General features: G+C 39.5%; 1 protein-coding gene across 11 annotated transcripts in view; it reads right to left on the bottom strand.

Moving 5' to 3' along the window:
- Window positions 1-6,323: 6,323 nt before the first annotated feature.
- MID1 (midline 1) overlaps window positions 6,324-16,842 on the bottom strand; it is a 389,100-nt gene continuing 378,581 nt past the window's right edge. For all 11 annotated transcript variants that reach the window (XM_015443459.4, XM_074030121.1, XM_015443457.4 and 8 more), the window contains 2 exons: window positions 13,185-13,392; window positions 6,324-7,670 (listed from right to left, as the gene is read on the bottom strand). In XM_015443459.4, the coding sequence (XP_015298945.1) occupies window positions 7,322-7,670; window positions 13,185-13,392 (557 nt within the window). In that variant the 3' untranslated portion in view covers window positions 6,324-7,321. The remainder of the gene's footprint in view (window positions 7,671-13,184; window positions 13,393-16,842) is intronic.

Consider the following 16,842-nt stretch of genomic DNA (forward strand, 5'->3'; position numbering starts at 1 on the left):
CTGCAAATATGAAGCACTTTTTATAAACACAAGTCTTTTAAAAAGAGAATGGTGGATGCTGTGGGCTTAAGAGAAGATTACACATAAAACTCATTCATGAGAAATTAGAATTTTACTCTAAATTTTTATAGACCACCTACTATATGGCAAATATTGGGCTAAGCCTGTCCTGGTCTTAAATTTCAGGGATATTACAGTCTAATGGGGGCAAATAAACAGAAATGGTAAACAAAATTTATACAAATGCTAGGTTGCAACAGTGACAAAGCTATGAAGGGAGGCACAGGTTGCTTTTTGGATCAGTATTAGGGGAATTTGGCTTAGGCAGGGAGATCAGGAAATGGTGGTTGAGAGGTCATCTGAAATATTGGCCCTAGTTAGGAAGGTGAGGGATGAGTGGTCCAAGTGGAGTTTTGTGGCCGACCAGAGCATGGCTACAACAGCCAGTGTGGCCAGAGTGCAGGGGAAAAGAGGAGAATGGTCCAAGATGATGCTGAGGAGATATGCAAGCACAAGACCATGAAGGGACTTATCAGCACCATGGAAAAGTTTCATGGAAGGTAGGTCAGAAACTTGGAAGGACTTTTAGTCAGTTATGGGGGTAGGGAGTGGGATGAAAATGATGGAAAGAGTGTTCCGAAGTGTGCAGATGTGATGTCATTTGGAGATTACCTTGGCTGCTGTAGGAGAGGAATTAAAGGAGAATATGTAGTGTAGATTACAGGTAGACCAGTTAGCAGGTTATTTCATCTATTTAATCTGTAGATGTGTGACATATGAAAGCTCATACTTGGAGGTTGAGTGCAGAAGTAGAGAGAAGTTGGCCAGTTAAATAGATATTTAAGAAATAAAATCAACAGGACTTGGTGATGAACTGGACATGGAGGGTGAGGGAGACATCAAACCTGAACCTTTGGTTTTTGGTTCATGAATGTGATTGGCCAGGACAAGGTTTTAAGAAGAGATCATGAATGCAGTTTTGGATATGTTGAACTTGAGATGGCCTTTAGGCACCCAAAAATGATTACTGCAAAAAATAGGTCAATGTGTAGGGCTGAACTCAGTGGAGAAACCAGACCTAGAGATTTGAATTTGGAGGCTTCTGCACAAAATGGTGATTGAGTGATGGCATGAATGGCATTGTCTAAGGAAAGATTAAAAAAAAACCGAAATGGTCAACACCTCAAAAACTGCTGTGTGTCAAGATGAGGCCAACAAAACATCTATCAGAATACGTATTGATGTAGATGCCATTTTTTATTTCAGTGAGCACTATTTTGGTAGAGTGAAGATGCAGAACTCCCAATAGAGTGTGGGGGAGTTGATTCTTCACAACAATGGGTGAGAATCAGAAGCAGCGGGTCTGAACAGCCTTTTGAGAAGCTTGACAGAGAAGAGGAGGTAAGGGAGGGCAGCAGTTGGAGTGAAAATAAGATTGGTGAAGGGGTAAGATAAGCATTATTATTTGAAATGCTTTAGTGAAAATGAACAGATTTTAATGACCATAATAAAAATTGAGCTTTGAGAATAAATAGACTGTGCAAAAGAACCAGTGTTCATTAAATCATTTTTTCTGTGCTACTCCTTAATTGATAATTGGTTTTCGGCCATGACATATTTGTTCGTTAATTGCTCTGCTTCCTATTTAATCATGCTTTAATGATTCTCTTAGGAGAACATGGCTGAAAAAGACCCAAAGAGAGGCCCTAATTCCTTTCCATAAATTGCCCATTACTAAGAACAACTACAAGAAAGGTTGTTCTATAAGTCCTTAACCCCATTTTTATTTTACATTTTTGAATGTGCATTCCATAGTGAGCATGGTACTCAGGAAAAGGGATTTTGTTAGTCCCACGTCTCCCTTTTTGTCTTCCTATTATAATTGTGAGCAACTACCTTCTTCAACGTATTTCACTTGTGTATTTTTTTTTTAAAGGCAAGATGTGGGCTACCCTGTGGAGTGTATGAGATGCCCTTCAAGTTGACTTTGAAAGGTAATTAATTATGGTAGTGTCTGTTCAGTTTCAAAAGTTCAAATTAAATATCCTTCAAAACTCTTATCAAAGGGAATATATTTTACACACCTGTCACTTGTGAGAAAGGCTGATTTGAGTCAAAATTAGGAAGGAGGTAAAGCTAATCATTAGAATGCTGGCACTCCCACCCTGGTCTGTTGAACAAACCAATCTTCTAATACCCCTTGAGTGGCCCTGTCTTAAGCACTGCATTACTACTTTTCCAGGAGTTCTGTGATTTCACAGAATTGATGGTAAGTCATTGTTGAAAGGACCTTTAAGAGCTTACAGAGGCCCAGACAAGAAGGCACACGGCTGGGCCCTCAGTGTGTAAGGGGATAGAGAATGCCCTGAGGGCTTTGAGCTGCCAGTTCAGTACTGTGTCCACTACAGTCGGGATCGGCAAACTACAGTCCACAGGCCAAATCCAGCTCAATGCCTGTTTTTGTAAATAAATCTTTATTGGAACACAACCACATCCCTTCATTGACATTTCCTTTATGGCTGCTTTTTCTCTATAGCCACAGAGTTGAGTAGTAGTTCAGTAGTTGCCATAGAGATAGTATGGGCTGCAAACTTTAAGTATTCACTATCTGACTCTTTATAGAAAAAAATGCTGAGCCCTGTGACTTGCATTGGCTGCCAATCCTGCTTGCATTTCAGAATTGCTTTAAAAAAAAAAAAGGAAAGAAAAGAAAAGTATAGGCTGCTGAGCCATGCTCTTGACCTTCTCATCCCTAATCTTTCAGGATGGGATCCAGGAATCCTCATTTGCAGAAGAGGCGGTTAAAATGCTCAGTCACATTAACAATCACTGCATTACATCCTGCTCTCTCTAAAGCACATTGCCTTGAAAACACATCTCAGGTGGTAAGTCCCTTTCTATATGGGCTATGAGACTGGAAGTAGCTCCCCAGGGCAGTGCTTCACACACTTTCACTAGTATCAAAATCCCCTGGGGTGACTGCTAGTCCCACCCCAAATATTCTGATCAGCAGGTCTCGGGGAAGGCAGGAGAACTGGCATTTCTAAGCTCGCAGGTGATGCAGATGCTGCAGATTCCTGGACCACACTTTGCATAGCACTGCAGCAGCTGCAGATTCCTGGACCACACTTTGCATAGCACTGACGAAGACCAAAGGCTTGCATCTCTAGTGAGAGAAAGTCAGGTCCATCAGGTCCATGGGATGGGGTTGGGGATCTATGTATGGACCAACTGCTAGGATTCTCCTAGATCACACTGTAAAGACTCCCAGTCCTCTGTTCAAATAATCATTGCTCTTCTCTTCCTCATCCCATCTATAAGACTTGAAATCAAGCAAACCTGGTTGGTTTCCACTTCTATATAGGCTTTATTGTGTTTTAAAAATTCCCTGGAGAATATTTTGAGTGTTGTAAAAGAATTGTATTTTTAATAGGGAAAGGCAAATGGTGGATGAGAGACAGTAAAAGAAAATGAATTATATGTCATAAAATAGTATGAAAAAATGGTAGATGTTGAATAAATATTTGTCAACATCGTAACCGCAAAAACACAAAATGATCAAAAGACAACAGAGACAGGCAGAGACAGAGGGTCTTGGTGCCACAAAAATGATTTTATTTTGAACCAGAAAGCAACAGCAATCAAGACAATAGTCAGGGCCGAGGGCTTGGCAGTGTGACTTAAGTACCAGGGATTGAATTTGTCCAGGTGCAAGGAGTGATATAAAGAGAATCAACTTTTCATGTCTAAGCCAAGCTCATACAGATGATGATACTTATCAGTGATTCCCATTTACACAGGCTTGGATTGCTTTTCAGATATCAGATTTTTGTAACTATTTTATAAATATTTTTAAAGGTGAAGAAGCCACTGCAGTGTAGGTGAATTGGCACCCCTCCCCTTTTCTTTTTGGGTGTATCAAGCATATAGTCAATAACAGGAAAAGTGAAAGGTTTTTATGAGAGTTTTGCATTAACAGAAAACCACCTATCAAGTTTCTACACTGCAGCACTGTTGATATTTGAGCAAGACAACTCTTTGTGGTTGGAGGCTGCACTTGCACTGTAGGATGTTTAATGGCGTCCATGACCTCTACGCACTAGATGCTGGTAGCTTCCCTTCCCCGGCGGCGACAACCAAAAGTTGCCATTGCATTGCCAAATGTCTCCTGGGGGGCAAAATCGAGCCCTGGTTGAGAAGCGCTGTTCTCAAAAACATCCTCCTGCCCCCATCATTGTCTTTGTGTGCTTTTTACCATTTTATTAAGGTAGACCAGATGGTCAACTTCCCAACACCAAATGCACATGTATGCCAGCATATATGCGTGTCTCTTTGCAGGTATCTGCATGTTCCTGGAGCTGAGATGGAATTCCACGGTCACTGGAAGACATTAGTTCAGTTCCTCAGCAAGTTTAAGGTCAATATATCAGTACCGTAATAAAAAAGCCTGTCTGTATTCAAGCTGTTTCTTTTCCTCCAGCAGAAACCATCGTCAATATTTGCAGTCAATTTTTGAAGTCACTTTCTTTTAAAGCTGGAAAGAATCCACCCTCATCTTAATCCACTATTTAGAGTCCTACTTGAATGATATTGCCAGCAACTTTCAACTTTGGATCCAGATTTCTTTATTTGTATCCACCAGGAAGAGAGGTACCACATTTCTGAGTTCTTTTATGAGCACTCGCTACATAATTTGCAAGGCCCAGTGCAAAGTGAAAATGCAGGCCCCTTGTTCAAAAATCATTAAGAATTTCAAGACAGCAACAGCAGAGCATTAAATCAAGCTTAGGGCCCTTCTGAACTCCTGGGCTCTGGGCATACCCATGACACCAGACCTAGCAGTCTTGGTTGGTGCTGCATTGATTTTGTTGTATTAATTTAATTGGCACTGCCATCTCTTTTGCCCCTGTATCGCAGTGTTTCCTGTGGTGAGGACCTCAAATAATAAAATACTGTGACCTCAATTAGTTTAAAGAGAATGCAAAATTACACTGCAGCAAATTTTTACAGCATACATATTTTAGACTTTCAAAAAAAAATCACATGGGAATCTTTTCTACATCATTATAGTAATTAAACATGGTGGCCTTTCACCATATACATATTTTCCTGTAAATACGACAACCTGGAACTAGTAACTGCTACTATCCACAATGCTTTTAAGTTAGCCAAGAGTGAGACTTCCACAACAAAATTATGACATAATCTCTCATGTCCTTATAAAAATAGCCAAAACATACCCTAAATGGCTTACTGTGAAAATTTGAGTAGTAACTTCTTAATATTGAAAAACATTATTTTCATGGAAATATTGTCCTTCTACTAACTATTTTATGTTAACATCATAAGGCAAACTGTAGCATTTATTGGTACCTGGAGACCATGATTTTAAAAACTCAGAAGCTGAGTTTTAGACCCTTTTATTTAGAACCTGTTAGTGTACAAAGTGCATTAAAATATCCATTATCCAGTTACCCAAAATGTATGTAAAAATTACTGAGACAACCCTTTCAGTTTATTCAGAGAAGGCAAACACACATTGCTTTTATATTGTAATAAAAAGAAAAACCCATAAGGTTTCCAGAGAAAGATTTTTTTTTCCATTGAGGTGTCCATCTTTTAGATGTGAAATTGTCTTAGGTATCTATCAAAATATTCATCTGGGTATAAATAATATAGTAAATATATAGAATCTATCTGTTAAGAAAAAGGAGAGTGTCTGCTAGGGAAGAGGATGGAAGGACCTCATTGATTTATTTCAGGGAGGCAGTTGGTTGATTTGGTTAAAAACAAAATAACTAAAAACAATGTCTAAATCCACTAGTCTGTTCAGTAAAAATGGCTGACCCAGTATCCCAGGTAAATATTTTAGCAATTGAAACCATTTATAGAGGTCACGCCCTTCATCAAAGTAGAACCAATGCCAGAGTTCTGGTCCAAGAACTGCTCAAGAAAGCCTTAATTCATGGACCATTCCAACGCATCAGATTGGCATGCAAAGAATGCCAACTGACATTTTATAAGCAGGTTCCTGAATAACGAGTTTGAATTTTTTTTTTTTTTTTGGTCTTACAACTCTATTGTAAACTATACTAGACTATAGAGGGACTTCTACATATTTCAAGATGTGTTTAATAAAGGTCTGTTTATAATAACTTTTGAGGCATGTATCTAGTAAATAGTACTTTATGCAATGTCCCTTGTCATTACCAACTCATAAATATTAAGTGTTTTTCAGTGACTTATGTTTGGATGTGGTAGTGGTGATCAGGGCCATGTGCTGATGTCCTGGAGAGCAAAATCAATCCAAAGTGGTGCTGCTATTTGTGACAGAACATGTTTATTTACTCAGCCCCAGAGACAAAAGGAAAATTGATATGGGGGAGGGGGAAATAGGATAACTATTAAACGTAGTGAAGAGATTTCACAGGTCTAAAGAAACTATTAAAAGGAAGGATAAAGTAGATTTTATACCATAAAACAGAATCCTACCTCCGAAAAAGACAAATCAGCCTGAAGTTTTGAATAATCAATAGGATTCAAAATGACTATTTTCAATTGCAATCTCATTCTTAATGTTCTTCCAGAACCCTTAACCCTGAGAGAAGCAGGGCAAAATGCGGCCAAAGGATTCAGAACCTTTCTTTCCAACATTATCTCATCAGCTATCAGAGGGTAAAGATTTAGCCGCGGCAAGGTCCAAGGTCCAAAATCAATTCTTTTCATTCTCTGTCTTGCTCTCCATTTTAGTTGATCTGATACAAGTTTTTGACACCACAATTAAAACACTTCATATTAAACCAGAGTAAGAAAGCCTGTTTACTCCCCTACTAGGTTCAGACACTTCCTGTTATGCACCATCGAGGTGAGAAGACTTATCATGGGATCATTATGAGATGTTAGGTGAGAAGATGAATAAACATACAAAATTACAAAAGTTTTTTTTTGTTTGTTTGTTTTTTTGCAAGCCCATAGATTGTGATGAAATACAGGTTGTAAATAGCTGATAAACTTATGGGCCTCTTAATGTGCAAAACCAAGTAATTCCTAAAAGTTGTAATCCCGATTATGTTTCTCTTATAAATAATCTATAGATTTTCCTCTAAATACAAAAAAAAATTAAAGAAATTATTAAAGCCCGTACTTAATACAAGACACAGTAAAAGGAGAGGAATCTCCTGTTTTGAGCCCTATCTGAGCCGATTTCTGGACACTTTTGGTGAGATTTCATTACACTCATGAAGCCTGTGCTTTCTCAGTCTCCTAAATAGTGGCCTGAACCTTTTTGTTCCCCAGAAAGCTCCTCCATGTGGCCAGACGCTCACGGCAGCTGCTCTGTGCAGTCCAAATGGTCTGGGATAGGAAGCCCAGTGATAATCGTCAGACACTTGTTCCACACGGTGAAGGTGGGGCACACAGGCTGCGCAAATGCGACGTCGAAGGTGTAGAGGTGGATGGAGTTCAAAGCATCATAAAAGGCGATAGAGCCGTTATCATAGTCCAGCAGGATGCCCACGCGCCGGAGGTGGGGAGCAGGCTCAATGGGGATTTCCTTGCTATTGTGTCTCACCACCCAGTTATTGTTGCAGCGGCAGAGCGCCCAGGAAGCAGAGTTCTTCCCAATCCATTCATGCTTCGGGGCTGATTTATAAGCAAGACCAATAGCATACCTGCAGAAACAAAACAGCAACAACAAAAACAATGAGCCATGTTGCATATGCACATTAAATCCGTTCTGTGGTCCTCAGGGGTTATAAAAACATGATCATTTGTTGTCCCTGTTCATTTTCTTTAAGTGAAAGCTTGGCAAGAACCCCAACATCTGTGTTCCTCATCTCCTTCCCTCACAAACAGGGAAAGAAGCATCATATTTACCCACATTTCTGTTTTCAGCTCAAACACTACAGAGAATTTGAACTTTGTATTTTGCTGCTTTTTTTCACTTTTATAAAAATCTACACAATGAATTCGCTAGACCAGTGCTGACCAAAAGAACTTTCTTCAATGATTGAAATGTCCTGCTCTCCTCGATGTGGTAACCACAAGCTACATATGGCTACCGGGCACTTTAGCTGCAGCTGGTGAGACTGAGGAACTGAACTTTAAATTTATTTAATTTTCATTAAGTTAAATGATTTAAATAGCTGCATGTGGCTCATAGCTACCATATTGGACAGCACAACCCTAGACTTCTCCTTTTGACCTTCTTATAATTTTTAATTTAACACTATGTCTGTCATTTTCTGATTCTGAAAGCATTTTGCCAAGGGCAAGCACAGAAGATGATTTCCATTTGTGGGGATAAGTCCTTTGTCATTACTCAGCCCCAGTTTTCTCATGTATACCACAGGGACAACGATAGTCTCCATCTTGCAGTGTGTGATTTTAAGGAGTAAAGGAGAGAATACGTGTTAAGTCCTAGGCACAGGACCTGGCATGCAATATTTAGTAACTGCTATTTTATTATTATTGCCTGATGGCACATATTAACAATAAGTACCAGAATCAGAATTTGAACTTAGGATGACTCAAAACCCACAAACACGAACTACATTCTACAATGCCAACCATAACCAGAAATTGTGCAGTCCATCACTGCCAAGAGCCTTTCTGATTATATTTCCTACTACACCGAAAAAAAATTCTGAATGTGTTTGAGCAGACGATCTTCTGGTTATTCTAAATGTTCTCTTGCTGCTCAAAAAAAAAAAAAAAAAAAAAAAAAAAAAAAATCCAAAGAATGCTTTCTACAATGTTTGTTCTAAGCTTCTTAGTCTCTTTTTACCCCTCTGAAGCATGCCTCTGTAATATTCATAGTATTTCAGTTATTAAGATAAACAAAACCCATCACTCTTAATAAACAGTAAATGACTCACAGGTGAACTTTTAATATGTTATAGCAGAAACCAGCCTAACTGGATATTAACACATGGTATCTTACCCAATGCAGAGAGAAAAATTTCATGGATCTTTAATAAAATGACATTCTTTAAAAAAATCACACTGGACTTAAAATACAATCACTTTAGGAGTGGTGTGTTTAAAAAGAAAATTAATACACCATGCCATCATTAAATCCAAAAGGAGGATGGAATTGATAATCTGCCAAGCCCAGTGTGCAGGCCTGTCTGTCATCAGTGTTGCATCTTCTCTTCCCTCCCATCCATCCTCTCCTGCTTATGAGGAGAATCCAAGTTGCATTTCCCAGAATCCCCTTTCCTGTAGGAGTCTGAGTCAGGCTCTGCTATTGTGATGCCTTTGCACAAGATCCAGAAGTGCTTAGAGGAGGGGAAACACTCTTTCCTGATGGCAGACAGTAGATGTGCAGTTGGTGGAAGCTTCTAGATGAGCACCTGAGTACACCTGCCTTGTGCTGTGGGCAATTTTGCAGCAGCTACAGCTCATCATGACTCCACGAACTAGAGCAGCAGACTCCCGGACTTTGTGCCCCAGCCCTTCCAGGGTCCTGTAAGCTTCTGGGTCCCTTCCTCTGGGGAGTGCATCAAGGGTCTCAAATGTCATCTGTTTATTTGATACATTGATATGGTTTGGCTATGTCCCCACTCAAATCTCATCTTGAATTCCCACATGTTGTGGGAGGGACCCGGTGGGAGGAAACTGAATCATGGGGGCAGGTCCTTTCAGTGTTCTTGTGATAGTGAATAAGTCTCACGAGATCTGATGGTTTTAAAAAGGGGGAGTTTCCCTGCACAAGTTCTCTTTTTGCCTGCTGCCATCCATGTAAGACGTGGCTTGTTCCTCCTTGCCTTCTGCCATGATTGTGGGCTTTCCCAGCCACATGGAACTGTTAAGTCCATTATAAATCTCTTTTGTAAATTGCCCTATCTTGGTTATATCTTTATCAGCAGCATGAAAATGGACTAATACATACACTTTGGAAAGGTTTTCATTTTGCAATTGTCAGTATCTCCCACTCCCTAAAATGTTCTGTATACCCCAGTAAATACCATTTTCATCTTTCAGATAATTTGGAACCTGCATTTGCATCACAAAATCACCACATCTGTATTGTTTCCTTCTTGTTGTGACACAGCATTTTTATTTTTTATTACTTTGATGTTTATTTCCCATTTGAACCTTAACTGAACCCTATGAAATAGCTGTGGCAGGTATGGCTGACTACATGTAGCAAATAGAAACAGAATATTAAAATTGGGAGCAAAATCCAGAGTTGTATGCTGCCCCCACCCCTTCTGGTCTAATAATCTTTGCATGAATCCGTTATTACTCGTTTAGTTAACACCATTTCATAAAACACCAAGTGCACGGCCGGGCGCGGTGGCTCAAGCCTGTAATCCCAGCACTTTGGGAGGCCGAGACGGGCGGATCACGAGGTCAGGAGATCGAGACCATCCTGGCTAACCCGGTGAAACCCCGTCTCTAGTAAAAAATACAAAAAAAAAAATAGCCGGGCGAGGTGGCGGACTACTCCCTGTAGTCCCAGCTACTCGGGAGGCTGAGGCAGGAGAATGGCGTAAACCCGGGAGGCGGAGCTTGCAGTGAGCTGAGATCCGGCCACTGCACTCCAGTCTCGGCGACAGAGCAAGACTCCGTCTCAAAAAAACAAACAAACAAAACAAAACAAAACAAAAAAAACACCAAGTGCACATTAGCATCAGAGAGTAAGAAAATAACTAAGTGTATAGTCCATTAAGCAAAGGAAAATACCATTATAGTATCATTAATCTGTGAAACTAGGTACATATTTCCATTGAGCTTGAAAGGTGTAGGCAGAATGTAATGTTCCATTAAGTTATGCAGTGAGACACGGAGAATTCAAAGTATAAAAATTATGTCTCTCAGGGCAATGTTAACATGCCCCATTGCACAGATCATAATGTACACATTAATTTAAAGTCAGGACTATATTTGACAAGCAAATATATGTCATTAGCTGTTGCAAATCAAGATGTCACAGGCATTTAATTGTAGGGGGCACCCCTTCCTTGCTAATACCCCCCAGGAAATGTAAAGTGACTTTCTACATGAAGATTTTTCTGAAATTGACACAGTTAAGTTTGTAAAGATTAATTGTGTAGCAATTAATTTTAGAATTTCTTTTCCCCCTTATGAGTTAGTTTTGACATCTGGAGGGTGTTTTCAAGGTAATGCTGATCTGTGTTTATATAACTGAAGTGGTCTGATGGAATTTTGCAAACTATTCATCAATGGCAATGAGATCATAATGATCAGGTTTCATTTATCATAAATAATTATTAATAGAGTAATAATCATTTAGACCCTGGATTCTATCCCAGATTAATACAGCATATTAATTAGCTAGAAACATTTGCTTTTTTGTACCTGCATTCATTGTGTTTTCCTTTGTGCTTTAATTTTGCCCCATCACAGCTAAAAATGGCAAATGCCTATCTAGCCCAGAGCCTAGTGGGATGAAGGATTTGTCCTCCATCCTCTGGCAGGATGTTGGAACAGAAAAATCTTCTAGGCAAAGAGAATTATGAGGATAACAACAAAGGAAAACCTACTCGCTCAGCCAATATAGTATGTACCATTATTGGGAGAGATGGGAAGCTTACAATTCACTTCTTAGATTTTTGGCTAATTTCTACCTACAATACAAGGGATTCAGACATGTCACATTATTTGCATAGGTTTGAATTGAACGTTTTTTAAATATATAAATAAGAAGTGTTTTATCATGCTTATATTGAAACAGTTATACTCACCATCTTCAGGCTATGCAATTTTGAATATTGATTTTATTTTTTAAAGCAAGGATTTAGCTATCACTCATTAAGTACACTATTGTAAGCCCTAGAGAGTAATTATAGCATTTCAAAAATATACCACCCTTTTGTGAATAGCAGCATAGCATGGTGGTTAAGAGCAGGGAACAGCAAACTACTACCCAGGGGCGAACTCTGGCCCTCTGCCTGTTTTTATAAATGAAGTTTTATTGGAATGCAGCCATGTCCATTTGTGTAGGTGTTGTCTGTGGCTGCTTTCCCACTAAAACAGAAGAGTCGAGTATTAGTGACAAAAATCATTTGGTGTGCAAAACCAGAAATATTGAATCTCTGGCCCTTTACAGATAATGTTTGTGGACTGCTGGTTAAGAGCCTGACCCTTGACTGCAGACTTGCTGACTCTGCCACCTGTGAGCTTTGTAACCCTGTGATCTTCAGCATATACCTCAGTCACCTCATCAGTAAAGTGGATAATATTAGCACCTACCTTTGTAGGGCTGTAAGCCTGAATAAATGAGTTGACATCTGTAAAATGCTTAGACCAGTGCCTGGCACATACTTGTACCATATGAGGGCTTATTAAATAAAAATAAAATAGCTCCCTTTTTGATCAATAGCAAGCAGGCATTTGTGAGACAGACGGTCAAAGTAAGGGGTGCAGTTTGTGGCTGTGGATTAGGCAAGGTTAACTTTGTGAGGTTAACTAATTCCAGTGTAATTGTGTCCTGACCTTTGCCCTTATTCTTAGAGAACTCAGTGGGCTAAAGTTACTGGGCTGGATCTAACAGGCCTTTTGAAATTATTCCCAGCCTATGATCACTGCTTCACCCCCACCATTCAGCCCTCAGCTATTTGCACTAATTGGTCCAGTCTAGAATCATAAAACATACAAGGCAACAGAAATTAGTTTTGTATAATGATGAAGAGTGATGTTTTAAAGTAGGGAATTGCAAACTTTTTCTTGAAAGGACCAGGAAGTAAATATTTTTGGCTTCATAGACCATATGATTCTCTCTTAACTACTCGATTCTGCTGTTGTGGCTGAAAGGCAGCCATAGACTACATGTAAAAAAATGGACCTGGCTGTATTCCCATAAAACTTTATTTACAAAACCAGGTAGCAGGCCAGGTTTGGCTCATGGGCTGTGGTTTGCTGACCCATGTTTTATGGCATAAAAGAGCAGTGTTAGCATGGTATAGCTCTTCCAATGACCAGAGCTCTATAATCTTGAACAGAGAACCCACAGATGTGGGTATTAGTAATATATGGTCATTGTTTGAATTTGCTGAGTTTGGGGGTGTTTGTTATGCAGCATTACCTAGCAATAGCTGACTAATACAACTTTTCTGCACTTTATTCTTTAAGATGCATTTCAGTATGGGTTGACTCTCTAAGTACAGAATGAGATGTGCCTTTTTATAACTGCAGGACAATGAATATAAGTTGCCTACCATGTGCTTCCACTTATGACCACTTCCCAATAATGCCGGCCACTATCAATAAACACATTTCCAGCTACTCCATAGCTCCCCTGGCTGGTGAAGCGTTCAGGCGTGTGACTCTTCTTGGATGATGATTCATCACGTTCTACTGTCAAGTTGTCATGGGACACCTTCAGTTTTCGATGAGCAGATTTGGGATCCAGTTTAAATGGTTGGCCTGAAAACAAGTTCACAAAACAGAAAAAGGAAGAGGAAGAGGATTGTTTATTTTATTATAACCAATAGCATATTTTCAAAATCAGATTTAAAAGACAGGAACAAGTCAGCCCTCCCTGAGACATGCCTCCTATCACAAAGTGGTATCTTATATTTTAATAGTAATTTAAACGTTATAAGCAACTTTCAAAGACATTTGCTTGCAAAGTTTTCATAATATTCAAAAGACAATAGAGAGCAGAAACTCTGTGTAAAGTATAGTACACAATAAGAGTGAATAAGAACATGTGCCTGCCTTCATAAGCTTTCAGTCTACAAGTTCTAATATAGGGATCCAGTGGTGGTATGCCAACTATTCAACAACAGCATGGACAAGGCTTAGCTAGAACACATAGTGTGAGCTAGCTTCATGGATTCCAGGTGTACACAACCAGCACAGGTACATACCGGCTGGATAGCATCCTAAAAAGGAGGAATGAATGAAGACTCCATTTTCAACCACTGCAGTGTTCTATCCAGCATAAGATGCATTCATGCTCAATAGACTTCAGACGAGAAGCCAAACAAATCAAGATCTTTGGTTTTAACATATAGAATACTCTAGAGGTTTATATTATTCTGAGATTATTAAAAATTAAAGCATTACTCTTAGGAATTTAGGATGAGAATACAATTTTCAGGCCATAAAATTAGGAAAAACTGTGATAGCAATGCCTGGGTTTTCTACTCATGAAATTATTTATAAATAACAAGGCCTTCTCTATTTCATTACTCACATTTGTATCTTAAAGATTTAAGTATTAAAAAATCTTGGCAGAGTCACACCTGGACATTTTGTCATAGTTGTTACTTCTTTGACAATTCAATATTGGTTTGGAGTACTGCCTGTCATTCAACACTGCATTGGGTACAAGGCATTTAAAGGCAGGAAATGAGTTACAACCTGATGCAAATGCCATGGTGTCCAAACTCGACAGCCACTGTTGCAGTTGGCAGCTTCCTTCTGCCCAGTATACAGCTCTCAGACAATCACAGGAAAAGGTTTGGTAAATTCAACTCTGGCAATACACGATGCTGGGCAAGAAACTGACCCAGTGAGTATGGGACAGTGTGTGTTGTCACATGTGGGTAGGTCAAAGGATTTCCAGTTGCCTCTTGGATACAAACACAACACCAGCACCTCTAAAATCCTTCCTTTTTAGGTCAGGGACCAGCATACTTTTTCTGCAAAGGGCCTGACAGTAAATATTTTTGGCTATGTAGGCCAGGCCACGTGGTCTCTTTTGTGACTATTCAACTCTTCTGCTACAGTAAATGACATTTACCTATTGTCACAGACAATAGGTAAATGAATGGGTGTGGCTATATGCTAATAAAACTTTATTTACAAAATCTGGCAGCCAGATTTGGCCGTTGGGCTATAGTTTGCTGGCTCTTGTTTCAGAAATCTATTTCTGTACATATCAAAGAAAAGCTTAGGCTGGGCTGGTGGCTCATGCCTGTAATCCCTGCACTTTGAGAGGCCAAGGCAGGTGGATCACCTAAGGTCAGGAGTTTAAGACCAGCTTGACCAATACGGTAAAACCCCATCTCTACTAAAAATATAAAAATTAGCTGGGTGTGGTGGTGGACACCTGTAATTTCAGCTACTCGGGAGGCCGAGGCATGAGTATCACTTGAACCCAGGAGGCAGAGGTTGCAGTGAGCCAAGATCGTGCCACTGTGCTCCAGCCTGGGCAACAGAGCAAGACACCATCTCAAACAAACAAACAAACAAACAAACAAACAAAAACAATAAAAATGAAAAGAAAAGCTTTAAAGGGAGGGCAGAGAAAACCCTCAAGTGCTGAGCAGGGATTGGACATTCTCAGAGGCCATAAGATCTATTGGATTACATGTGTAGTTTAAATTTTGACTTGTAAAAAAAAGTCCTTAGGAATGATCATGCCAGCAACTATCAGAGATAAACTATGAACTAAGACAAGAAGAGTATGAAGACAGTTTTGCTTAAAATATTTCAATTTTTAAAGGTGGAAGGTAGAATATGGATTAAAAATGACAGGATACTAATGGGCAGAGCAGGAAGAAATTCCTTAATGGCACCCATCATTTACAATGAAGGCCAAGTTCTGCTCGGCCTCCTTCCAGTGAGATATATCAGAATGTCAGAGCCATTGGAAAGACCAGACTTGTGATGGTGAGATACTGCCTCAAACATCCTGCCTGCCTTGGCTCACACCCTCACCCACTCATGTGTGGAGCAGAATCATGTAATCTTGGTGAGCAAATTCTGCCCGTGCCTCAGATGTGTTTCCCAAATAAACCACTACCTACTCTGCCCAAATTCAAGGCTTTTGCTTCAGTGAACACAAATTAGTTCAGGAAAGAGATTAATAGCTTACTTTACTAAATAATTCAATTCATTATAATATTTGTATGGGACACGACTCTTATTCAGGCCATTGTTTACTTATATGGACAACTCTTCCAATAATCTTTTGATACTGTGCCCAGCAGCCAGTCTTCCTTCCTTGTAATCCACTCACCACATCATAGTGCAAGAGAGCTTTATTTCATGGAAATTTTCATCCTGCCTGTTTTATTTAAACTCTTCAATCTCTCCTTCACCAATCATTGGTATACAAAGAAACTGCCTGGTGTGGCCCAGGAGGGTTTTGCAATCTGTTCCTGCCTCCAGCTTCCTGGCTCACCTATCCTCTCAACTTAAGACACACTTTAACCACACTGATCAATTTTCTGTCCAAAAATATATTCTCCTTGTCTCTGGGCTTTTGCACATGCTGTTCCTTCTGCATAGAACATTGTGTCCTCACCTCCCCTGCTCATAACCTACCTTGGAAAGCCTCTCAAGTTTGTGCTGGGGCACCCTGGCATTGTCAGTAACCTCTCATGGTTACTCCAGTCAGAGACTTCACACACTGAATGTTAATTAGGATTAATGTGCTTTATTCCCCAATAGTCTATAACCTTTTTGAGAGAAGCACACCTTAGGGAGTTGAAGATATTCATAATATCCTTGGCATCTTGCATAGCATCCCAAACACACTCGATGCTCAAACATATCTTTTGAAGGAACAAATATTAACATGTTCAAATGCAAATCAAATACTGCTGATCTAAGTGTGCACAGGTATTGTGCCATTTGTTGTATGACTGTAAAGAAACATATCATCATGTTATATTTTCTTATGTACTTAGAATTACTTTGAGATGGTCTTTTTGACAACTCATAACAACCCTCAAGTTGTTAAAATATTTCCATTTTAAAAGTGAAGGAACACTAAATGCATTGTGGGATCCTGGATTGGGTCCTGGAATAGGAAAAGAACATTAGTGGAAAGCTGGTAAAATCTGAATAAAGTCTGGAGTTTAGTTATGAATAATGCATCAATGTTAATTTCTTAGTTATGACAACTGTACCAAGGTTACA

This window comes from Macaca fascicularis, chromosome X (assembly GCF_037993035.2).
Source record: "Macaca fascicularis isolate 582-1 chromosome X, T2T-MFA8v1.1".
Lineage (NCBI taxonomy): Eukaryota > Metazoa > Chordata > Mammalia > Primates > Cercopithecidae > Macaca > Macaca fascicularis.